Source organism: Amblyraja radiata, chromosome 28 (assembly GCF_010909765.2).
Source record: "Amblyraja radiata isolate CabotCenter1 chromosome 28, sAmbRad1.1.pri, whole genome shotgun sequence".
Taxonomy (NCBI): domain Eukaryota; kingdom Metazoa; phylum Chordata; class Chondrichthyes; order Rajiformes; family Rajidae; genus Amblyraja; species Amblyraja radiata.
Window position 1 is genome coordinate 17,674,802 of NC_045983.1, and position 25,852 is coordinate 17,700,653.

The 25,852-nt window shown below is 47.8% G+C and overlaps 1 protein-coding gene across 2 annotated transcripts; it reads left to right on the forward strand.

The window, feature by feature from the left end:
• The first annotated feature begins 7,047 nt into the window (after window positions 1–7,047).
• On the forward strand, window positions 7,048–24,680 carry LOC116988922. Of its 2 annotated transcripts, none has more exons than XM_033045957.1 (4): window positions 7,048–7,142; window positions 18,255–18,363; window positions 18,464–18,788; window positions 22,763–24,680. In XM_033045957.1, the coding sequence occupies exons 1-4, from the start codon at window positions 7,063–7,065 to the stop codon at window positions 22,894–22,896; spliced, it is 648 nt and encodes a 215-aa protein (XP_032901848.1). In that variant the 5' UTR covers window positions 7,048–7,062; the 3' UTR covers window positions 22,897–24,680. The 2 variants fall into 2 exon arrangements, with proteins under 2 accessions (XP_032901848.1, XP_032901847.1); XM_033045956.1 differs by lacking the exon at window positions 7,048–7,142 and adding an exon at window positions 7,220–7,592.
• The last annotated feature ends 1,172 nt before the right edge of the window (window positions 24,681–25,852 follow it).

Genomic DNA, 25,852 nt, shown 5'->3' on the forward strand with positions numbered 1-25,852 from the left:
TATGTTTATGATATTTTATGTTTGAGTCTGCCAGATGAGCCAATACTCTCCTAAAACAAAATGTGTAGGAAAGAATTGCAGATGCTTGTTTAAATCGAAGGTAATGCAGAATGCTGGAGTAACTCAGCGGGGCAGGTAGCATCTCTGGAGAGAAGGAACGGGTGATGTTTCTGGACGAGACCCTTCTTCAGACATCTCCAGAGATGCTGCCTGTCCCGCTGAGTTACTCAGCACTTTGTGTCTGCCTCTCCTAAAACAACACATTTTTATATTATCTGTCAAGTGAACCTTTGTGCTGCTTCAGGAAAGCGTATCTTTCGTTGAGGAAGGATACCAAATCCTTGTGCACTGCAAGATGTCTGTGTTCTTGAATATTTTTATACTTCTACAGCAGGGGTTCCCAACCTTTTTCGTCCCTTTTACCCCTGGCAACTTTTTGAAAGTAAATTTACCCCCACTCTGTTTTGTTCGGTAATTTGAGTTTACACTTCTACCATAATAAAGCGACTGACAAAATACTGTTTTTAACATTATTATTTTAAGTTCTAGAATCAATAAATTTACCCCAGGTTGGGAACCCTTGATTTAAAGGTACCTGTGATGGACCAGGCATGTGTCCACCATTTTCTGTCTCCTTCTTTGTTCCTGGTGTTTGAGTTGCCAAACCAGGGTGTGATGCAGTCCATATGCTCTCTACTTTACACTTGTAGAAGGTTGATGGAATATTTGTTGACATATCAAATCTCTTCAATATTCTAAGGAACTGAAGATGTTGGTGAGCTTTCTTTGTGCGAATAGAGCAGGGGACTGAGCACACAGCTTGGAGATGCACCTGTGTTGACAGTTATCGAGAAGGAAGTGTTTTCAATCCGTACTGATTGTGGTCTGCCGATGAAGAAGTGGAGGATCCATTTACATAGGGACATGCAGAGTTCTAGTTATCTGTATTTGTTCAGTTTGGAAGCGCTGGTGGTGTTGAACTCGCAACTGTAATCATCAGTTCATAAGTGACAGGAGCAGAATTGGGCCATTTGGCCAATCACGTCTACTGTGCCATTCATTCATGGCAGATCTACCTTTCCCTCTTAACCCCATTCTCCTGCCTTCTCCCCATAACCACTGACACACGTACTACTGGTCATGGTACTAACATCCATGATGAAGTGCTTTGAGAGGTTGAAGACGTCCACAAAAACTCCAACCAGCTGGTCCACGCAGATTTTAAGGACACTTTCCAAGGGTTCACTCTTACGAAGGACCTTCTGACGTTGACCTTGGTGACTAATTGCAATGTCATTGACTATGGGAACCAAAGAAGGTAATTGAAGGGAGAACACGTGTTCTCCTGGGTTTCACTTTGTAGGAAGTAATGGTGTGCAAGTCCTGTCACAGCTGACAAATGTCTGCCTGATCTTCCAGTTTAGACTGAATGTACCTCTTTGCTTTCCTGCTGGCCGTATCAAGATCGTATTTGGAGTTCCCAAATGATCCTGCAGCGCCAGACTTGAATGCTCAAGATCTGGATCTCAAATTATGGACCTGGGTCATTCAAGGCTATTGGTTAGGGAATACAATTCTCACATTTCCTAATGAAGTCAGCAACAACTGTAGCAAATTGGAATCTGAGAACAAAGTAGCCTCTTACCATTAACAGTTATACTGACTGATGAGGATACTTTGGAAATTATAAGAAAATTGGGCATGTTTGTAATTGGCTTAAACCAAAATCTTGTACAGGAGAGAAGCATGATGGAAAAAATAGCCAATAGGCCAACCTACAAAGGTAACTTAATGATAGCTGATTACAGTGGTATCAGGATCTGTGGGCAGCCCACTGGAGTAGCTGGTAGAGCTACTGCCTCTATGCTAGAGACTTAGAGACTGGATTTGGTGGTGTATAATGAACCGGATTTGATATGGGAACTCAAGGTAAAGGAGCCATTAGGAGGTAGTGACCATAATATGATGTTTTAATCTACAATTTGAGAGGGAGAAGGGAAAATCGGAAGTCAGTATTGCAATTAAACAAAGGGGACTATGGAACCATGAGGGAGGAACTGGCCAAAGTTGACTGGAAAGATACCCTAGCAGGGTTGACAGTGGAACAACAATGGCAGGTATTTCTGGGAATAACAGAAGGTGCAGGATCAGTTCATTCCATAGAGGAAGAAAGATTCCAAGGGGAGTAAGGGGTGACCGTGACTGACAAAGAAAGTCAAGGACAGTGTAAAAATAAAAGAGAAGTATAACAAACTTATTTCCACATAGCTCGACGCCATCCTATCTCCCCCCCCCCCCCCCCCCCCCCAGCTAAATCCCTCCCTAACTATGTTCAAGACACCTCACAGGCTCTTCATCTACTCCAGGACTTCTGTTCCTCTAGGCCCCCAATCCGTCATCTTCTCCATGGATGTCCAGTCACTCTACACCTCCATCCCCTACCAGGAGGGTCTCCGTTTCTTCCTTGACCGCAGAACCAACCAATCCCCGTCTACTGATACTCTCCTCCGCCTAGCGGAGCTGGTCCTTACCCTTAACAACTTTTTGTTTGACTCCTCCCATTTCCTTCAAATACAAGGCGTAGCTATGGGCACTAGCTATGCCCACCTCTTTGTAGGGTCCTTGTTCTAGGCGTACCGGGGCCCTATCCCTGAACACTACCTCCGCTACATCGACGACTGCATTGGTGCTGCCTCCTGCACCCACACAACTCACTGACTTCATCCATTTCACCACTAACTTCCATCCGGCACTCAAATACACCTGGACCATTTCTGACATTTCCCTTCCGTTTCTTGACCTCACTATCTCCATCGCAGGAGATAGACTACTGACCGACATCCACTAAAAACCCACTGACTCCCATGGCTATCTGGACTACACTTCTTCCCACCCTGCTTCATGTAAGGACTCCATCCCATACTCCCAATTTCTCCGTCTGTGCCGCAACTGCACCCAGGATGAGGTGTTCCACACCAGGGCATCGGAGATGTCCTCCTTCTTCAGGGAACAGGGCTTCTACTGTAGATGAAACTCTCACCAGGGTCTCTTCTATACCCCGTGAATCTGCTCACTCCCCATCCCCCCACTCGTAACAAGGGCAGTGTCCCCCATTTTCGCCACCTCCAACGTGATCCCACCACTTGCCACATCTTCCCATCTCCTCCCCTGTCTGCTTTCCGCAGAGACCGCTCCCTCCGTAACTCCCTGGTCAATTCATCCCTTCCCACTCAAACCACCCCCTCTCCAGGCACTTTCCCTTGCAACCGCAGGAAATGCTACACTTGTCGCTTTATCTCCCCCCTCGACTCCATTCAAGGACCCAAGCGGTCTTTCGAGGTGTGGCAGAGGTTCACCTGCACCTCCTCCAACCTCATCAATTGCATCCGCTGCTCTAGGTGTCAGCTGCTCTACATCGGTGAGACCAAGCGTAGGCTTGGCGATCGCTTAGCCCAACACCTCCGCTCGGTTCGCAATAACCAACCTGATCTCCCGGTGGCTCAGCACTTCAACTCCCGCTCCCATTCCGAATTTGACCTTCCTGTCCTGGGCCTCCTCCATGGCCAGAGTGAGGACCATCGTAAATTGGAGGAGCAGCACCTCATATTTCGCTTGGGCAGTTTGCACCCCAGCGGTATGAACATTGACTTCTCTAATTTCAGGTAGTTCCTACTTTCTCCTCCCCTTCTCAGCTCTCCCTCAGCCCACTGTCTCCGCCTCTTTCTTTCTTCTTCCCGCCCCCCGACTCTCACATCAGTCTGAAGAAGGGTCTCGACCTGAAACGTTGCCCATTTCCTTCGCTCCATAGATGCTGCCTCACCCGCTGAGTTTCTCCAGCATTTTTGTCTACCTTCGATTTTCCAGCATCTGCAGTTCCTTCTTAAACATATCAAAGATGAGCGGGAAGCCAGAGGATTGGGTAACTTTTAAAGAGCAACAGAAGATAACTAAAAAGGCAATACTGGGAGAAAAGATGAGGTATGCTAACCAAGAATATAAAGGAGGTACAGGTTTGGAAATTAATTGGCTTCAGTAAAAATTGTAAATTGTCCCAAGTGTTTAGGATAGTGCTAATGTACAGGCATAGTTGCTCGGTGCGGCCTGTTTCCGCGCTGTATCTCTTAAATAAAACCCACTTGAATCACCAAAAAATGAAGCATATCACTCCTTCAAGGGATCCAGCCTACTATGAGCTTGATTCAGCCTGATCAGTAACTCCATGAACAGCAGAAACCACTTCCACTGCAACACCATCGTCTGATTTAATTAAAATAATCTAACTCGGCCCTCCACACTGAACTTATTGCCTTCCAGTTTATTTGTAAATTGTCTGAACAATGGCACAACTGCTTGTTTTAGAGGACTGCCATGGCAAAATGGGCAGCATCAGTGGAATTGCTAGTAGAGTTGCTGCCTCATAGCTCCAATGACCCAGGTTCAATCGGTGCTGGCTGTGTGGAGCTTGCATGTTTCCCCTGTGAACACATGGGTTTCCTCCCACATCTCCAAAGACATGCAGATTGGCAGATTAAACTATACATTACTAAAAGTCTCGTCTTGTTTGGACGTCTGTCTGTGTGCGTGCAATCTCAAGGAACTAAGGCAAAACGGTACACAATAGCGCAAATGTTTTTGACCACCTTACCTTGGTCCTGTGGTCGTTCGTGTCAAGTTTCATTCAGATTTGATGTTATATGTCACATGTTATTGATATTTACGAGTTCAAAAAATAACTTTGAGAAGAATAACTGTGTCTGTGTTGTGAGTTTTCCGGCAGTTGGAACTATGACGTCACAATGGGATCAGTTCTCCAATCACAATGGGATCTCATTTACATATACGCTGCCCACCCACAATGACATCACAATGGGATCAGCAGCTTCCACCTCAAGGGGGATAAGGTGGGAGTGTGATTTTAAAATATAATCAGTTTTAATCCGATTCTTGGGGAGAGCTTTCCTTTAATGCTACAAATTCCAGAATTGTCTTTGTGTGTGTGTGGGAGAAGACGTCCACTTGAGAGTTCTCATTGGGGTGGGTGGGGGGGGAAGGGAGGGGGGAAGGGAAGGGGTAGAATAGGGGAGAGGTTTTTGGGGGTGATTGGCTCCGAGGGGGAGCCCAACGGGTCCCACTTGGGGAGCCCAACGGGTCCCACTTGGTCCAGTATGCCAATACTGGTATATTACTACAAGTCTCGTCTTGTTTGGACGTCTTTCTGCATACATGCCTGCTATCTCAAGGAACGATGCCGATACGGTACACAATAGCGCAAAGATTTTGCACCACCTAATTCACCTTTGTTCCGTGGTCGTTCCTGTCAAGTTTCCTTCAGATTTTATGTTATATTTGACAAGTTATTGCTGTTTTTATATTTCCAAATCCCCAATTTGAGAAAGATTTATTCTCTGTGCTATGGGATTGTAGACCTGGGATTCACAATGGGATTGTAGCCTTGCTTGCAACATTTTTGCTATCCAAGTGCACTTAATCCTGCTAGCTCTAGCAGGTGCAAATGCATTTTTCTAAAAGTCACAGTACACTGATTTTTTTTAAAGTTTAAAATGAGGGAGGGTGAATAGGGAGGTTGCACGGCAGTCGAGGTCCCGATCCGTGACCCGTACTGTTGCCACGCAACGCCAACTGGAGTACACGCGGCGAACTGCAGGTAAGCACTTACGATGGCTTCGAGTGTAGCGGGCCCGTCTACTGTCCCAGCATCCGGACTCCAAGCTGACTGATTCCACACTCGTGGACCCCAGGCTGTCTATCCCCGCGGCCGGGGTTGTGGAGGGGGGAGGAGGAGATTGGGGTGCCGGTGCAGCGCGGTCAGTGACTGGGTGGGCAGAGGGACCAGACTGTCCCCAATTCTGCTGCAGCTGACGGGGATAATGCCCGGTTTTTGTTACCTTGTGCCCGCTGCCCGGAGCCGAGGCCCCGCTCCACCCGGCCCAGTATGTGGGCGCTGCCGACCCACAGCCCGTGACAGTGCGGCCCACAGGGGGAGATGGGGCGGAGGGCGGCTGTGTCTGAACATCGCTGACCCCAGGGGGAGAGGGGGCTGTCCCGAGGGATGCGCTCCTTCGGCCGCTTACGCCTTGGTGCTCGGGTTCAGAGCAAAGATACTAGAGCATTTGGTTCAGAGCGCTCAGTCACCCAAAAACATAACCCCACAATATTGCAATCAAATGACGACAATGAATGCGGCTATTAGTCGCGCGTTGTAAAAGACGCTACACCATGGGATAACACCAGTTTAAACCTGATACATTCCCGCTTTCAATGACAGCACCCACAATTATTTACAGCGCAAAAATTGACAATTTTGGCGTTTAACAGGTAAGAACGTACGCGTTTCGTGTGTTAACAGTCTGTGGATTGAGCTGCTCCATGCGTCATGCACTTTGACCCGATTACCATAGTGCAACCCCCTATAAGGTGAAATGAGCAACCCCTGCGCAGTTGCTATGGGTGAGTGGTCACATATTGCGTTGGGGGAACGGTTGCGTTGGGGAAACTGGTGAGTGGTGGAATATTGCCTTGGGGAATGGGTTGCGTTGGGGAAACTGGTGATTGGTGGAATATTGCCTTGGGGAATGGGTTGCGTTGGGGGACTAGGCCTCCCGTGGGGGGCTATGGTTGAGTGGACGAATGTGCTCCACATAGACAGCATCCAAGGTCAAGATCTGGATCACTGGCGCATATGAAAAAAAATTAGGTGCTGTAATAAAATAAAAACAGAACGAGATGGCCCTCAGCAGGTCCAGTAGCATATTGGGAAAGGGAAAACGAGTGAACGCTTCTGGTCCGGATCAAATTTTCAGGACAGAGAAATAGAGAAAACATGGAGACACAAAAGACTGTGGATGCTGGAATCTTCAGCAAAAACATAATGCTAGAGGAACTCAGCGACTCGGGCTGCATCAGTGGAGAGAATGGACAGACCACGTTTCAGGTCGGGACCCTTCGGTCTTGAAGGAGGCTTCTCATTTGCTACTCCTTTACCGGTGAAGTCTGATGCAAAACAACTTCTGCAAATAGCAAAGGTGCATTACGAGTCCGCCCATGGGAAGCCTGTTTCCTCCATCGTTTCTTGGCCACCGCAAACTTATTTACTTCGGTGACCGCCACTTTCAGAACTCCAGGTTATTAATCCAATATCAGAATCATTGCAAATATTGCAATTGGGAGCCAATTGAATGAACCCACTATTTTGCAATTGTGCAACGAAGGATTTGAAAAAAAGATGCCCGTTTTGTTTCAAGTGGAAGGTTTTCAAATGCAACAGCGTGCTCCTGTCAATTCTTTCTTTGCAATTGTGACATCGATCTGCCCATAGTGGTGATCATTTTAGTCCGTTGGAAAAAAATTAAATCCTCATTTCGTTATTCCCCAATAGCGGCGGAGTTAGCAGGCAGGCAGTCGCCGCGCCGACGTGCACCAGAAGTGACGAGAGACGGTGGGTGGGCTGGTGATATTGTTCAGCCTAGGAGCTGGGAAATGTCGGCAGTGCTGTTGTTGCATCACCTGAGGAAGAAGCGGTGGCAGCAGCAGGAGGAGGAAGGGGAGGAGGAGGACAAGGAGCCGCCCCACAGGTAGCGCCCCACGCCTTGCGGGGCTTTGATCGGACTCTTGCTTGGCGCCCGGTGGAAGCTCTCCCCTCCTTCCCTCCCCTCGCCTGCCCACGGCTGCGGTTTCCTCGCCACGGGAGAGATCCTTGCTCCGGCGTGGCCTGCTCTATCTGAGTACCTTCCCTGGGGGCGAGCTAGCTGTGTTGTGCCACCCCGAAGTTTTAGTGAATGCCAGTGGCAGTGGTGGGCCAGACCTGAATCAGGAGCCCCCACCCCGAGACTTGAGGAAAGGTGCCCAACTGAAGGGGTGCCGCACTGCCGCTGGGTCTCCACCAGTAGCCGGTTGTAAAAGTTGCTCCAGCACATGTTTGAAGCAGAACTAGGAGGCCCAGGACTACACTTTCCATGCGGTATTATGACTCCCAACAGGAAAAACAGAATGTTTTACTAGAACCCCTCCTTTTTTAGTGCATTGTGGCTCAAAATGCCTTTGCAATGTGAAGTTGTGACGCCCATTTTTACAAGGTTTTTACACCCTCCTACTTTCTAAATGTTTATTTTGGCTGCAAATTCACCTGACTCCCCCTCACCCCAATTTCTGTAAATTTGACCCCATGTTTATAGATGTAAGTGGGAAACCTCAGTCTGATGAAAGGTCTCGACCCGAAACGTCCACAATCCCTTTTCTCCAGAGATGCTGCCTGACCCGCTGAGTTACTCCAGCATTTTGTGTTATCTTAAGTGGGATGGTTCACAGCTTGGCTGTACTGCATAGTGATATTACCATTTAATTTCCCCCTGAGTGGTGAACTGCTGAAGTATAGTTGAGGCTGAGAAGGCGACCTTTGAACCAAGGTGACCATTTCACTCTGGTGCGATGACAGGTTTCTTCTGTCAAAGTGGGAAGTTGTAATTTTTTGTCTCAGAAAGTAATTATTATGATTTCCCAAAAGTGTTGCTGTTAGAAATGTAAAAATTCGAAACAAATGAAAATAGAGTCATAGAGTACAGTGTGGAAACGGGCCCTTCTGCCCAACTTGCCCACACCGACCAACATGTCCCACCTGCCTGCATTTGGTCCATATCCCTCCAAACGTGTTCTATCCATGTACCTGTCTAACTGTTTCTTAAACTTTGGGATATTCTCAGTCTCACCTACCTCTTCTGGCAGCTTGTTCCATACACTCACCACCCTTTGTGAGAAAAAGTTGCCCCTCAGATTCCTATTAAATCTTTGCCCCTTCACCTTAAACCTATATCCTCTGGTCCACGATTCACCCTTGGGAGTGAAAAGTTAATGAAAAGTTAATTTCTGTTTCTCGCTTCCCTTTTGTTGTAAAGTTTATTTCTGGCCTTGTTAAAGTTTTCTTGGTGGCTTAAAGAAGGGCAAGCCCTGTTTTGTCTTTCTGTCTCTATCGGTGTCGCTGTATTTAAGATGCTTTATTTGGGAGCTTGCTGGGTGCAGATTATATTATTTAGCATTCTACTGTTTGCTGGCGATCAAATATCTGAGACTTCCTGGAGTTAGAATGGCATGAGAGTCCAAGCAGTATTTTTGTAATTATTTGTGGTTTATGAGCCTTTAGTGCCCTTCCCCTTACTCCGTTTTGAGAAAGTGATGGTGAACTGTCTTCATGGATCACTGCAATCCTTCTGGCAAAGGTGCTGCCATAGCGCACTTTGGTGGGGAGTTCCTGGATTGCGATCTGGAGACGATTTAATTTTAATTTGGGATGGTACATGAGGTGCGGAACCTGCACGATGTGTTTGGCATGGGTTTGGGAGACAACGTTGCAGTCGAGCAATTGCAGTACACGTTTGCAGCGGGTACACGTTGCAGTCAGTGTGCAATGGTAGTGGAGGGAGTGAATATTTAGGGTAATGGATGGAGAGCAAGGATTGATGGGGATACTAGTTAAAAAAGGGCCTGCAGCCTTGAACGGCAGGGTAGGCATGAGAGGCCAAGTGGCCTACTCTTACACCAATTTTCTTGTGTGTAGGAAACTGATGCAAGAAGCAAGACATAAATGCCCCATTAAACTGCATCTTTAGCTGGTCCATCAGAACCTGCTAACTCTTGGATCTTCCTGTCTAGGAGGCAGGCAGACAATTTTATAATTTGGTTGACAATTTATTCGCTTTGTCCATCTTCCGATCGCCTTCTGTCTCGAGCAGGATCTCTGCAGTCCAGCAGAAACATCTCATCCCTTGTGTTCATTGTCAGCCCTGTTACTGGTGACAGAGACATTGCTTGCCTGGACTCTGGGAATAGTGGACCACATTGGCCAACCACCTCACCGGGGAGGTGGCCACTTGCTGGACGAATGCACCAGACGAAAACACCAGAAGAAACTGTGTCCCAACTGGACGTGTGATTGGCAAATTTACTTGACATGGAGAAACCTGCCCCATTCGACTGCTAGTGAGAATAGAGACAGGGAACCTTTGGCTACTGGGTCATAATTCAACATTGGTGCTTCTGGTTCTTGTTATGGTCCCCAGTATATGTAGAGTCGTAGAGTTATACAGGCCCTCTAGCCCAGTTTGTTAATGGCCAAAATAAAAGTCCCAGCCTCTCCTTATAATTTGAACTTTCCAATAACATCCTCACCCTTTCCATTTTAATGATAATATTCCCATAGCAGGGCGACTAGAAATGTGCACAATATTCTCAGCAATTTGTACAAGTGCAATATGATGAACCAACTCCTGTACTCAATGCACTGACCAATGAAGGAAAGCCAGCCAAATTTTCTTCACTCTGTCTACCCGTGTCACCAGTTTCAGGGAACTATGAACTACTGTAAGTCTCCCTAAGTTCCACAGCACTCTTCAGGAGCCTACCATTAAGTTTGTAAGTCCTGTCCTGGTTTATCTTACCAAAATATATCAACTCACACTTGTTAGAGTTAAATTACATCTGCCCTTCCTTCCGCGCACTTTCCCACTTCATCTAGTTTCTGTTGTAATCTTAAATAAACTTCTTAAATTGTCCATTATACCTCCAATTTTAGTGTCAGCCACAAAGATGCTAATTATTGAATATAAGTGTCGAGAATAAGCATAAGCTGGAGTAACTCAGCGGGACAGGCAGCATCTCTGGAAAGAAGGAATGGTTGGCATTTCGGTTTAAACCTGCACCTGTAGTTCCTTCCTACACATAAGTGTCGAGTGGTCATGTTGCAGTTTTATAACACGTTGGTCAGTCCGCAATTAGAGTATTGTGTACAGTTCTGGTTGCCCCATTATAGTCAGAGTGTGGAGGCATTGAGAAGGTGCAGAAGAGGTTTACCAGAATACTGCCTGGATTAGAGAGCATTAGCTATAAGGATAGGTTGGACAAACTTGGATTATATTCAGTGGCGTGTACAGACAATACCCCATCACCTCTGCTCTGCATCAGAAGAGGTGGATATCCCTCTCTGCCTTTCTCAAACAGAGCCTGACTGAGATTCCTTCAACCTGATCGAACATGTTTTCACTCTGGAGCCTTAAGGGGAACTTGGTACTAGTTGCTGTGGGAGTTGTCTGGGACCAAGCAATGCCTACAACTTTGTGGGAGATGTGGAATGTTCTTTCTTGAGACTAGACCTGCTTGATTCTCTTCCCTATTCTGCCTCTCGCATCGACTCGTCAGTGCTGCTTTCTGCTCGTGTCCGAATCCAGTCAGTTTCACTCGCTTCACTGCCAGTTCAGCCTTACCCGTTCTGTGGTTTACCTGATTGTTCCCCTTCTCTTTGCCACCTGCATTTCATGGAACAGGCTAGTAACCAACATTTATTTTCAGCCTGCAACAACCCTGACAACTGCAATCTCACATCCAGTGTAATGGATGAGATTTCCTCTCTCAACTCTTCTGCTTTTACCACTGCCTCAGTGGTATCTTTTATTTTCTCTCAGCTGTGTGGTGCCAAGCCTGGTATCTACATTAGTAAAGAAGGTGTGACCATAGTGCAAATGCTGGCAAATGGGACCAGACCGAAAACTTGGTCCAGATGGACAAGTTAGGCTGAAGGGCCTGTTTCCCTATTCTATGGCTCTTTGGCTGCCCCACAGAGGCACATGCCAGCTTCTTTTCTTGCCTCTGTGGTAAAATTCCTCTTATCCTTGCTTTCAGTTTCAGCAGCCTCAACATTGAATGATTCATTCTCCGGCATCTCTAAATCTCTCGTGTGATGCTGATCGGCATGGTGGGGCTGTGGTAGAGTTGCTGCCTTACGGCGCCAGAGACCCGGGTTTGATCCTGACCAAGGGTGCTGTCTGTAAGGAGTTTGTACGTTCTCTCTGTGACCGTGTGGTTTTCCTCTGGGAAACTCCAGTTTCCTCCCCCACTCCAAAGACGTACAGGTGTGTAGGCTATATGGCTTGGTATAAATGTAAATTGTACCTTGTGTGTGTAGGATAGCGTTAGTGTGTGGGGATCGCTGGTCGGCGCAGACTCGGTGGGCCAATGGGCCTGTTTCCGCAGTGTATCTCTAAACTAAACTAAACTAAATTGAACTGTATATTTAGCTTTGTTATTGCTATAGCAATCTGATTCCAGATAACTGTTTTTCACTGACCTGGTCTGCTGCACGTTCTGGATTTGGATATGGTGATGCTCTTTTAGACTTCCCCAGTTGAATTCCAGCCAGTTCAATTTCACTTTCTGTGCTGGTGGTGTTTGGCTCAGCTAATCCTTTTTGTAGATTTTGCTTTTATTTTTAAAGTTGCATCCTGATATCCATTCCTGTTCTTCATTCGCACAATTAGAGAATCCCATCCCAACATATGCAAGTTATCTTATATGGATAGTCACCCGTGCACACGCACTGTTCCCATGTCCCAGGAGTCCAAAGACTGTGCCTGTAAGCTGACCCTGGTCAAGTTTAAATTTACGTTGTGCGGCCTGAGCCATTTTGGTATTGAACCGTCGTTGGTCGGGCACGAACTCTCGCATGAACTGGGCGTGATCTGGGCCGATCAATCACGCGGTCAGGAGAACGGGCCGTTAGGCGGTTGGAATTCAAAGGCAGCAATTGGAATTCAAAGGATCGGCAGTTGGAGTGGAACCTGGGTGTGCTCTCGAGCGACGGCACAGTAGTAGTAAAATATTATCGATGCGCGTGTGAGTGATGGGGCTGTATCGGTTAATTATTAAACAGAGTGTTTACACAACGCGTGGACCTCTACAGTGGTGACCCCGACGATCCAAAACGGCCTATTTTGGATTTTATCATGTTTGCAGCTGACAACCCTGACCAGCAAAACGCAATTACGATCAAACTGCCCGCTTTCTGGACATCACAGCCCCACATGTGGTTTGAACAGGCTGAAGCCCAGTTCCACATCACTGCCGATGCCACCAAATTCTAGTAAGTGGTCAGTGCGCTGAACCAGGACACCGCCAGGCGCCTAATCGATTACCTTCACCAGCCACCAGCCGACGCCAATTACGAGGGCCTCAAAACGCTCCTCTTGCGCACTTTTGGTCTCAGCCGCCACGACAGGGCAGCCAGAATCCTGCACATGGATGGCCCAGGTGACCGCAAGCTGTCAGTGCTTATGGATGAAATGCTCGCCTTGATGGACAGACACAAGACCTGCCACCTGTTCGAACAAGTGTTCCTCGAGCAGATGCCTGATGATATTCGCCTGCTCCTAGCGGACGACAATTTCACCGACCCCCGACGGCTGGCTGCCCGTGCGGACGTGCTGTGGAAGGCCAATCAGCATGGTGGAGCCACCATCAGTCGGGTGGTGGTGGTGCCTCGGCGGGTCAAGCGGCCTGTTCCAGCATCCACCGAAGGCACGGCAGTGAGGCCGGCCATGAGCAACGCCGGCAAAGGTACGTGGTGCTACTACCACCAAAGGTGGGGTTCTGAGCTGACCACCCTGCATGCATCCAGGGAAACGCCTCGGCCGGCCGCCAGTAGTGGCTACTGCGACCAGCCAGAAGCATCGCCTTCTCTACACCTGGGACTGTCATCCGGGGTGGCGTTTTCTTGTGGACACGGGAACAGAGGTCAGTGTTTTGCGTCCATCGGGGGCCGACACTCATTCTAGAAAGAGGGGATCTCCTCTGACTGCCGCCAACGGCAGCATAATCAAGACGTATGGGGTCCGCAGGAAGGTTCACCTTCCTATCACTTCAAGTATTGCCGACATATCCCAACCTCTGTTGGGCGCCGATTTCTTCCGGGCGCACTCCCTGCTGGTTGACGTGAAGGGACAACGCTCGTCAATTCTGAGACGTTCGAGTCGATCGCCTTGCTGAATTGATTACGCCACATCTTGGCTTGGTGACCTCCGACAACAAGTCCGCCCAGATCTTGGCCGATTTCCCCAACATCATAACCCCCCAGTTCACAACGGCCAGCCCCAAGCATGGGGTAAAGCACCATATCCCCACCATCGGACCGCCACTCCATGCACGTGCACGCAGGCTGACCCCTGACAAGGTCCAACTGGCCAAGGACGAGTTCCGCAGACGAGTTCAGACAGCCCTTTGAGTTCCCACTGATGCCTTTCGGCCTCAAGAACGCTGCCCAGGCTTTCCAACTCAAGCCTGTTGTTGGAGGATATGCGATTCGGGCCGCTCACACCACGGTTTGGCTCACCCTTCCATCCTGGCAACAACAGCACTGATGGCAGCCATGTTCATGTGGCACGGGTTGCGCTAACTGGTCGGCAACTGGACTAGGGTGTGCATTCCCTGTCAAACCACAAAGATTCAGCGACACATCAAGGCGCCGCTGCAGAATTTCGCCCTGCCACACCGGCGTTTCTAACACATCCACGTCGCCATCATTGGACCGCTGCCCCCATCCAGAGGTGTCATCCACCTCTTCACTATCGTGGACCGATTCACGAGATGGCCGGAAGCCTTCCCGCTCTCGGATACCTCCACTGCGATGTGTTCACGTGCCCTCACTGACCACTGGATCGCCCACTTTGGTGTGCCGGTGGATATCTTTTCCGACAGAGGTGCATAGTTCACCTCCGAGTTGTGGTCAGCAATGGTCCGGCTGTTTGGCGCTCAGCTGAACCACACTACGGCCTACCACCCGCAAGCAAACGGCCTAGTGAAGCGTTTTCACTGGCACCTGAAGGCATCCCTAAAAGCACGGCTCACGTGCTCGGGCAGGATCGAAGAGTTGCCGTGGGTCCTGCTGGGCATATGCAGTGCCTCGGAAGAAGACCTGGCAATTTCCTCGGCCAAGCTGGCGTACGGCGCCCCGCTTAAGGTCCCGGGGACTTCATCCAGGCGGCACGTGGAAATCAGGAACCACCCACGACCATCCTGACGCGCCTCCGGGAGAAGGTAGGCACGCTCTCGCCAGTTCCAATGTCCCGCCACCTTCCAGGACTGCCAGTACGTCTTTCTTCGCCGCGATTCGCACCGTACGCCACTGCAAAGGCCTTACGAGGGTCCTTTCCAGGTACTGCAACACGGCACCACGACTTTTGTCACCAACATGGACAGCAGGCACGAGACTATCTCCGTAGACCGTCTTAAGCCGGCGCACTTGAACATTGACAAACCGGGGCAGGTAGCACAACCCCACCGTAGAGGGCATTCACCGTCACGACCGCACCCGCCCTCAACTTTGCCAGCTGCGACCCCAAACACACGAGATCGGGCCGCCTCACTTATGAACCTAACTGCTTCCATTACGCCGGTTCGGGGGTGGGGGGGGCATGTGGCGGCCCGAGCCATTTTGGTATCGAACCGTCGTTGGTCGGGCTCGAACTCCCGCGTGGATCAGGCGTGGTCTGGGCCGACCAATCACGTGGTCAGGGGGGCGGGCCCGTTAGGCGGTTGGAATTCAAAGGCGGCAGTTGGAATTCGAAGGATCGGCAGTTGGAGTGGAACTCGGGTGTGCTCACGAGCGACGGCACAATAGTAGTAAAATATTAACAATGTGCGCATGAGTGACGGGGATGTATCTGTTAATTATAAAAACAGAGTGTTTACACAACGTGTGGACCACTACAACATCAACCAATTTTGCTTGTGGTCAGCATTCCTTGTGGAGACCCTCAGTCATTCAATGGGGCTTCATGGGCAAGTTGGACTCTAATTTTATTGGTCAACAGCTGAAAGGGGTCAAGGAAAGAGCGTTCACGTCGCGGCCCTGTTTCCACAAATCTTTCCACCACCACGTACAAGACACGCAAGACGCATTGTATGCAGATGCTGAGAAGTGTGTTCAGCTCTGGCTGAACAATTTCTAATCTTGTGATGTGGTCTCGATAAGAAGAAGAACAGCTGAAAAGCAAAATGCTGCAAATGTTGGCAGTATGAAATAAAGTGAGAAGATTCTAGGTATACTCAGCAGGCTAGACAGCATCTATGGAGAGGGGAAAAAGATATAATGTTTTAGCTTAACCCTTGCCATGAAGCACAATTTGTTTTTCTGATGCTGAGTGCTTTCAGCACCAATTATTTGTCAGCTGCTTTTGTGATCAATTTGCTGGTTTCTTCACAGAAAAAAAGGAATCGCAGATGCTGGTTCGCAAAAAAACAACGACGCACTGTGCTGGAGTAACGCAGCGGGTCAGGCAGCATCTCTGAAGGACATGGATAGGTGATGTTTCGGCCCTTCGACTGAAAAAGGGTCCCGACATGAAACATCATCTATTCACGTTCTCCACAGATACTGTTTCACCTGTTGAGTAACCAACACTTTGTGTCGTTGGCTGGTTTCCTTGCATTGTGTGGGCTGTGGAGGGGGCAAACAGAGTTGGGACGGAGACGGATACATGGGCCAGTTGGGGCGCAGTGGCTGGGTATTGGGATGGGGGGGTGTCAAACCGGTGGAGGAGGGTAAGGAATCGTGTCCTTGGCAGTAGCGTTGGGCGGCAGTGGGATTGAGATATGGGGGTGGCGATTGATGGGCTGGGGATCCCTCAGGTTGGATGATTGACAAGGCATTCCTTGGCAACACCACGGAGGCAAGATTTATACCAACACACGGCTCTGCTTTGAGGCTTGGATCCTGTCTTTCATCGGGTGCAAAGATGCTCCCTGTGCTATGGTCCGAAGGGGGCCTGAACATCTGACATGTTCCTGTTAAATATAACCCCAGAGCCCAACCTCAGATCATGAGGGAGAGATGGGGGCCTATGATTATTAATGGCTGTCCAGATTTCTGGCACTTCAGCCCTGTTTGGAGTCCACGCTGACCATCGATCACCCATAGGTAGACAAGAATGCTGGAGAAACTCAGCGGGTGAGGCAAGAATAGGTGACGTTTTGGGTCAAGACCCTTTTTCAGTTTGATGTGGGGGGGGGGGGGGGGGGGGGGGGGAAGAAAAAAGGAAGAGGCGGAGACAGTAGGCTCTGGGAGAACTGGGGAGGGGAAAGAGGGAGAAAGCAAGGACTACCTGAAATTGGAGGTCAAGGTTCATACCGCTTGGGTGTAAACTACCCAAACGGAAATATGAGGTGCTGCTCCTCCAATTTGCGATGGGACTCACTCTGGCCATGGAAGAGGCTCAGGACAGAAAGGTCGGATTCGGAATGGGAAGGGGAGTTGAGCCACCGGGAGATCAGTTTGGTTAATGCGAACTGTGCAGAGGTGTTGGGCGAAGCGATCGCCAAGCCTGCGCTTGGTCTCATCGATGTAGAGCAGTTGACACCTAGAGCAGTGGATACAATAGATGAGGTTGGAGGGGGTGCAGGTGAATCTCTGCCTCACCTGGAAAGACTGCTTGGGTCCTTGGATGGAGTCGAGGGGGGAGGTAAAGCGACAAGTGTAGCATTTCCTGTGGTTGCAAGGGAAAGTACCAGGGGAGAGGGTGGTTTGGTGGGAAGGGACGAATTGACCAAGGAGTTAAGGAGGGAGCGGTCTCTGCGGAAAGCCGAAAGGGGAGGAGATAGGAAGATGTGGCCAGTGGTGGTATTCCGTTGGAGGTGGCGAAAATGTCGGGGGATTATTTGTTGTATGTAATGGCTGGTAGGGTGGAAGGTGAGGACAAGGGGGACTCTGCCCTTGTTACGAGTGGGGGGATGGGGTGTGAGAGTGGAGCTACGTGATATTGAGGAGACCCTGGTCAGAGCCTCATCTATAGTTGAAGAGGGGAACCCCCGTTCCCTAAAGAATGAGGACATCTCCGATACCCTGGTTTGGAACACCTCATACTGGGTGCAGATGCGGTGTAGACGGAGGAATTGGGAGTAGGGGATAAAGTCCTTACAGGAAGCAGGGTGGGAAGAAGTGTCAGTAGTTTATTACCTGCGATTGAGATAATAGTCCAGAAACGTTAGGGAGATGTCGGAAATGGTCCAGATGAATATGAGTGCCGGATTGAAGTAAGTGGCGAAATGGATGAAGTCAGTCCCAACCTGGACTATCGATCACCCATACACTAGTTCTATCCTACACACTAGGGGCATTTTACAGAAGCCAATTAACCTACAAACCTACATGTTTTTGGAATGTGGGAGGAAACCGGAGCACCCAAAAAAGCCCCACGTGGACAGAGGGAGAACGTACAAACTCCGTACAGACAGCAGCCGAGGTCAGGATCGAACCCGGGTCTCTGGCGCTGTAAGGCCGCCCTATTGTAACACATTGAAAATTTTGGATGGATAAATTGTTAATGTTAATCAGTTGTTCTCAACTAATATTGTACTTGCACGTTCTTTGTCAGTCCAGTTGACTCATCTTTATAAAATTACTTTAATTATTCTTCCCCCAGGCACAAGCTGAAAATGGACACGGCGGTCAGCCAGCCCACCGAATGTCCGGGTCCGTCCAGCAAGCGGATCAGAACACAGGATACTTCTACAGAAGGCCGTAAAAGAACAGTACTGCCATCCCTACCAGTTGTCTCTCAAAATGCACTGTCCTTTTTTTTTTCTCCCCCCCTTCGTGACAGAATAGTTAACCCTGTCTCTGCTGTTGCAGGTCATACACCAGCTGTTTGACGCCAGCACCTCGGTCATGTACACCATCCACGAGACCACAGACGAAGAGAGCTTTAAGAACGCCAACGGGACGTCCAGCTTGATCAGCTCGAACGACGGCTGCACCCTGACCGCAAATGTCCCCTCTACGAACAACTGCCCACCATCTTCAAAGATCAGGCGATCGACAAGCACGGGCAGCATGATCAACCGCACACCTGTCGGACTGAGCAATCAGTTGTGTAGAGTGAACAGATTCTGTGGAGTGAATCAACTGCACAACAAGAAAATTCAAACCACAATCAAACCCAAAGTCAGAACAGTTGGTAAGTTATGTCAGGCTGAGCAATGGGTCCCCTCTGCAATTGTTATTTTAAAATTCGGGGCACATTAAAATCAAACCCTAGTTTTTGTTTAATTCCCAGTTGTGATCTTGTTAAGATGACACTGGAGTGGAGGGAGTTCTTTTCTTCCTCCCTGTGGAGGAATGGGAATGACCAAGGTTGTATCTGTGTAGAAAGGAACTGCAGCTGCTGGTTTAACCAAAGATAGACACAAACAGCTGGAGTAACTCAAGTCAAGTCAGGTTTATTCGTCACATACGCATACGAGATGTGCAGTGAAATGAAAAGCGGATTTGTGCAAAAAACTACAAAACAGAATGGAACAGAATCACATATTCACATATTACATATTTGTGGGAGGAAAACGAAGAAAAAACAGCAATTTTAAAAAGACATCACACAACAGTAAATTGGTACAGTAAAGATAGTCCCTGGTGAGATAGGAGTTTACAGTCCTAATGGCCTCTGGAAAGAAACTCCTTCTCATCCTCTCCGTTTTCACAGCATGGCAACGGAGGCGTTTGCCTGACCGTAGCAGCTGGAACAGTCCATTGCTGGGGTGGAAGGTGTCTCCCATGATCTTGTTGGCTCTGGAGTTGCACTGATGTATAGTTCCTGCAGGGGGGGCGAGTGTAGTTTCCATAGTGCGTTCGGCAGAACGCACTACTCTCTGCAGAGCCTTCTTGTCCTGGGCAGAGCAGTTCCCAAACCAAATCGTGATGTTTCCGGGCAAGATGCTTTCCACAGCCGCTGAGTAGAAGCACTGGAGGATCCTCAGAGACACTCTGGATTTCCTCAATTGCCTGAGGTGGTAAAGGCGCTGCCTTGCCTTACTCACCAGTGTTGCAGTGTGTGATGTCCATGTCAGATCCTCTGAGATGTGGACTCCCAGGTATTTAAAGCAGCTCACCCTATCCACAGTATCCCCATTTATTTCCAATGGTGTGTACATCCTCGGGTGATGCGCCCTCCTAAAGTCCACGATCAGCTCCTTAGTTTTTTTCATATTCAAGAGGAGGCTGTTGTCCTGACACCAGAGTGCCAGATCAGCCACCTCCTCCCGGTAGGCCTTCTCATCGTTATCAGAGATCAGGCTCAGCGGGACAGGCAGCATCTCTGGAGAGAATGAATGGGTGACGTTTCGTGTCGAGACGATCCGGCTAAAGGGATGCATGGTTGGGAATGTATCTGTACACCTCTTACTGACAGATCTAGTGTCCTGTCCAAGCAAGGTTTACCTGTAAAACATCATGTTTCTGGTTGGAATTTCCATTCTTCATAAGTTAGAGGAGCAGAATGAGGCCATTCTGCCCATCAAGTATACGAAGGTTATAAGTAATAGGAGCAGAATTAGGCCATTCAGTCCATCAAGTCTATTCCACCAGTCAGTCATGGCTGATCTATCTCTCCCTCCTAACCTCATCCTCCTGCCTTCTCTCCATAACCCCTGACACCGTACTAATCAAGAATCTATCCATCTTTACTTTACAAATATCCATTGACTTGGCCTCCACCGCTTCTGTGGCAAATAATTCCACAAATTAACCACCCTCTAAATAAATTCCTCCCCATCTCCTTCCTAAAGGAACGCCCTTTAATTCTGAGGCTATGACCTCTATTCCTAGACTCTCCCACGTGTGGAAACATCCTCTCCACATCCTCTCTATCCAAGCCTTTTACTTTTCGGTACATTTCAATGAGGTTCCCCCTCATTCTTCTAAACTCCAGCCATCAAATGCTCATCATATGTTAACCCACTCATTCCTGGAATCATTCTTGTTAACCTCCCCTGGACCCTCTCCAGGACCAGCACATCCTTCCTACGATATAGTGCCAAAATTGCTCACAATACTCAAAATGTGGCCAGACCAACGCCTGGTAGAGCCTCAGCATTACATCCCTGTTTTTGTATTCTAACCCTCTTGAAATAAATGCTAGCACTGTGATTGCCATATTCTACCATTCAATCATGGCTGATCTTTCTATCCCCATAACCCCTGACACCTGTACTAATCAAGAATCTATCAATCTCCACCTTAAAAATATCCATTGACTTGGCCTCCACATTCTTCTGTGGCAATGTATTCCACAGATTCACCACCCTCTGCTAAAGAAATTCCTCCTCATCTCCTTTCTTAAAGAAATTCCTCCTCATCTCCTTTCTTTAAAAAAATTCTCCTTGTCTCCTCTCTTCAATGTGGCCCAAATTTTACTAATTTCAGACTTCACTTTAACAACCTACTGAGTTACATTTAAGGAGAACATCAAAGTTTGCATTATTTTCACACAAAATCATGCTTGAATGCTGTTAATGGTACACCTCAAAGCTGTCCTTGATGTTATAGCAGGTTTATTTTTAAAATATTTTGTAAGTTTGATGGGAAATCCTGGTTCCCAAATGAAGGGACATGCCGGCTGTTTGGCCAGCAGTCATAGTGAGTGATCAGATTAGTGTAGTTTAGTTTAGAGATATATTGTGCGGAAACAGGCCCATCAGCCCACTGGGTACACACTGTCCAGCGATTCCCCGCACACTAAAGCTATCCAACACACAAGGGAGATTTTTTAACAATTATACCAAATGCAATTAACTTACAAACATGTACGTCTTTTGAGTGTGGAACAAAACCAGAGATCCTGAAGAAAACCCATGCAGGTCACTGGGAGAACGTACAAACTCCGTACAGGCAGCACCAGTAGTCAGGATTGAACCCAGGTCTCTGGCGCTGTGGGGCAGCAACTCTATCGTGCGCAACCATGCCGCTGTGTATTCTTTTAGTGCGCTTGTGTGGAGCAAATAGATTCCATGGAGTGTTAAAGATCGTTTGCTTCTATCTGAGACCGAGCAAGAACCCGGTTTAATGCCTGTTCCACCACTCCCTCTAACACTGGGCATCCCTGACTCCAGCCTGGGCAGCATAGTGGAGCAGCGGCAGAGTTGCTGCCTTACAGCGAGCGCTTGCATTGCCAGAGACCCGGGTGCCGTCTGTACGGAGTAGTTTGTAAGTTTTTCCCGTGACCGCTTGGGTTTTTTCCGAGATCTTCGGTTTCCTCCCACACTCCAAAGATGCACAGGCTTGTAGGTTAATTGGATTGGTATTAGTGTAAATTGTCCATAGCGCATGTAGGACAGTGTTAATGTGCTGGGACCGCTGGACGGTGCGGACTTGGTGGGCCGAAGGGCCTGTTTCCGCGCGTTATCTCTAAAAACTCAACTGTTAAGCTTTTTTAAGATTGTTATGTTCAATGCGATCTCCTCTCCTCCTTGGAACAGCTAAAATATATATTCCCAGACCACTCAATGCACAGCAAACCCAGTCTCTCTGGAAACGGTGTAGAGAATATTTCCAGTACCGCTTCCCTATGGCATGCAAGTGGCAATTGCTGTAGGCAAGGATAAAGATTTGTACGCTAGGTGTGATCTCAACATGTCCAAATATACAGGCCCTCCCTGAGCTACGAGTGTCAGATTTATGGACACCCAGTATCTATGAACAAGCATTTGTGAGTGGATGGGAATGGTTTTGCTGGATGCTGCGGGGCTGCAGGCATCTTCTGCTTGGTGGGAAAGAGGCAGTTCCACTTGACTTCTCTCCCCACCGCTCTGCAGAGCCACAACGATGGAGAGCTTGGTGGAGCTGAGGAGAGCTGGGAGGAATGAGCAGACTTGCTCATTCACTCACAGAGTCAATGAGTCCGGCTGACGGGACCTGACTGCTCTCCTGTCGCGGCTGTTACTGTGAACATCTCCCAAACACTTCCTGTTCATGTCCAACCCAGGAACAGTTCTCACGAACAGAACCCTGTGATAACCTGGGGACCTCCTGTAATAGGGTTCATATCAAAATACTTCCACTCTGTTACAACACTTGTGGGCAAGTTGAGCCGACGGGACCTGTTTTCATGCAGTATGACTCTATGACTTTAAACTGCAGTGATATCCTTTTTGCTTCCAGGTATTCAAGTGGCATTTGGAGAGAAGAAGCTGCTTGCTTCTCAAGAGACTCAAACCGACTGGACACTGCAGCCAACACTCCCTCTGCAGGATTACTCGCACTCTGTGAAAACCGAAATCGTTGATGCTGTTTAAACTTTGTTTTCGTCACAAACTTGTTAATGAACAGATACTTTTCCCAGAGTTCCCAATACTTTGTACGTTTTGCTCTTTTGTCTAACGGGCAAAAGAACTCCAATAACTGTGTGAACTTCTGGTTTACCTTGCATACAGCTGGCCGAAGGTGCAGCTTGCTTTGGGGCTGTGTCTCCCCAAAGCTGGTTGGCGTCACTGCAACGGCAATTGTGCAGGTTGGTTAGTTGCAGGTCTGAAACGCGCGAAGCATTTGGACAGGTCTGAACGTCTTCATCTTGACTAAAACAAAAATTTACAGTTTTCCTCTGGGAAATGTTTTTGTTTGTTAGCTACAGGGGGAATAAAAGGTGTTTTGTGCAGTACTGTGTACTGCCAGTGGATGTTGTCAATGTTCTAATTTACAATAAAAGCAGAAAATTCAGTAAACAAAGCATTGTGGAAAGAGAAACAGTTAATGTTTCAGGTGCTGATCCTCTCCGTCAAACCTGGCTCGCAAAGCTCCTAAAATGATCAGTCGCAGGTTTGGCAGCTTAACCTCGCCATGTTCGCACTGTGGTGATTGAGGTGGGCTTGTCTCAGCCTCTGTGGGTTTACACCAAAGGACACAGAGTGCTGGAGTAACTCAGCGGGTCAGGCAGCCTCTCTGAGAACATGGATAGGTGCTGCTTTGGGTTACCCTTCTTCAGACTGATTATAGGGGAGTGGGAAGAAAACTGGAGGAGTGGAGAGACAGGACAAAGCGTGACAGGTAATAGGAGGATACAGGCGAGGGGGGTTTGATAGATAGTTGGTACAAAAGAACAACTTTCTCTTGCTGCTTGTAACGGACTGTGTTTTCATGTGCAGCTCCCTCTTGCTGTCTCTGAAGGGAATGCAAGGAAACATTCTATGGAGGTAGTTCAATCTTTGTTCAGATGTTACTCCGACCCGAGCAAGTACAATAATCGTGTTTCAGCTGAATTTGCTCCAAGTTTTAAATAAACACAACAAATGAGCCTCTATTGTCTCCCAATGTAGGAATTCTGAAGATTATCTACCCTCTGTAGAAATTTCTCCTTGTTTTGGTCCCAAATGGCCTATCCCTTGTTTGGAAACTGACTCCTGGACCTGGACGTCCCTCCCCCTATCCAGCCTGTTGAGCCCTTTAAGATTATTTTGTTTCAATTCTAAAGAAATATAGTCCCGGGTTACTCCTTCTCTACTCGCAGAACAAACTAACCACTCTTGGAAGCAGTCAAGTGAATCTTTGGTGTCTTTGCTAAATGGAAAGTAGATTCTTTCTTGGGCAGTGAGGTCAAAACTACATGCAATATGGCTGGTATGGGCTCAACAGGAAGTTCACTCTCTCTGAAGAGTATTGTGAAGAGACACATACTCTCTCAAAGGCCAGGCTGACATCTTATTTGCAGGCTGTCATATTACGGATGTGCTTGTTATTACATATCTAATTTTTCTCATTGGGTTTGTTTCTTAATTCCTACCTTAATTTGTGCCAACTATGGAACTTCTTTTAAATGAATTCTGTTGGGTTTATATGTGAAATGCTGGTTTCTTTAAACTATAGATGCAGATGAGACCAGGGCATTATTTTCTTTTGAACTTTTTGGTGAAGATCAATGTATTGATACATGGCTGACTATATGTGCGGGTCTGATTTTGCATGATTTTTGACTAAATATTTTTAACTTGTGCAATCAATATAAACGTTTTTTTGTATTCAATTCCTTAACTAGAAGTATAAAGTTCAACTAACTAACAACAGTATTATCTGTTGCTATTTAACATTCAATGACTGAAGTCAATTTTATTGAGATATGGAAGTATTCTGACTTACAGCAGAGAAGGCTATTTGGCCCATCAAATCAATATCAGCTCTCTGAGTATTCCATCAATTTTCCCTGTTGCCTATTCACCCCACATTTCAACAGCCTTTCAATCAATCTACACACGGGACAGTTTACAGCTGTCGATTAACCTGCGTTTGGGATGTGGGAAGAAGCCATAGGTCTTGGGGGAATCACACAAAGTCATAAAGCGTGGAAACGGGCCCTTCGGCCCAACCAGTCCACACCCACCAACATGCCCCATCTACAGTACACTTTCACCTGCCTGTGTTTAGTCCATATCTGTCTAAACCTATCTGATCCATGTACCTGTTCAAACATCTTTCAAGCGTTGTGATAGCACCTGCCTCAACTACCTCCTCTGGCAGCTTGTTCCATACACCCACCCCCCTTTGTGTAAATAAAAAAGTTGCTCCAATGATTCTTATTAAATCTTTCCCTCTTCACCTTAAACCTATGTCCTTTTGGCTCTTGATTTCCCCTACTCCGGGGAAAAACCCTATCTAATATGTACATGATCTTGTACACCCCTTATAAGATCACCCCTCATCCTCCTGCGTACCAAGGAATAAAGTCCTAGCGTACTTAACCTCTCCCCTTAGCTCAGGTTCTCCGAGTCCATATCCTTGCAGATGACAGTCCAACATACCCAGATCATCACTTTTCCAGACTTCTGTCATAAAAGTGTTCATCGCTGGTCAATTACATCCATTGTGTAAAGAGGCCAACTTGTAAACACAAGATCCACAAATACTTAATAAATGAATGAAAAGTCAATCAATCTGTAAGTGCTGGTTGAGGCTCAACATGTTCAGGATTCAGAACAAACCTGGTGATCCCTAGAGTGTTGCTGTGGAGGTTTATCCACTGGTGAGAGCAGTGCTAATGACCTGCAATGACTCATTCAATCATTCAGGTATCCATTCGCAAGGCTGACTCTCTGCTCTACTGGGAAGCATAACAGAGAAACACAAAATTGTTTCCAAGGCTTGTATTCAAATGTGTTGGCACCGCGTAATCTTTGCAGCACATTGCAACAATGAACAAATAGACCAGGCATAGACAACTAAAAATGCATTGTGTAGGAAGGAACTGCAGATGCTGGTTTAAAC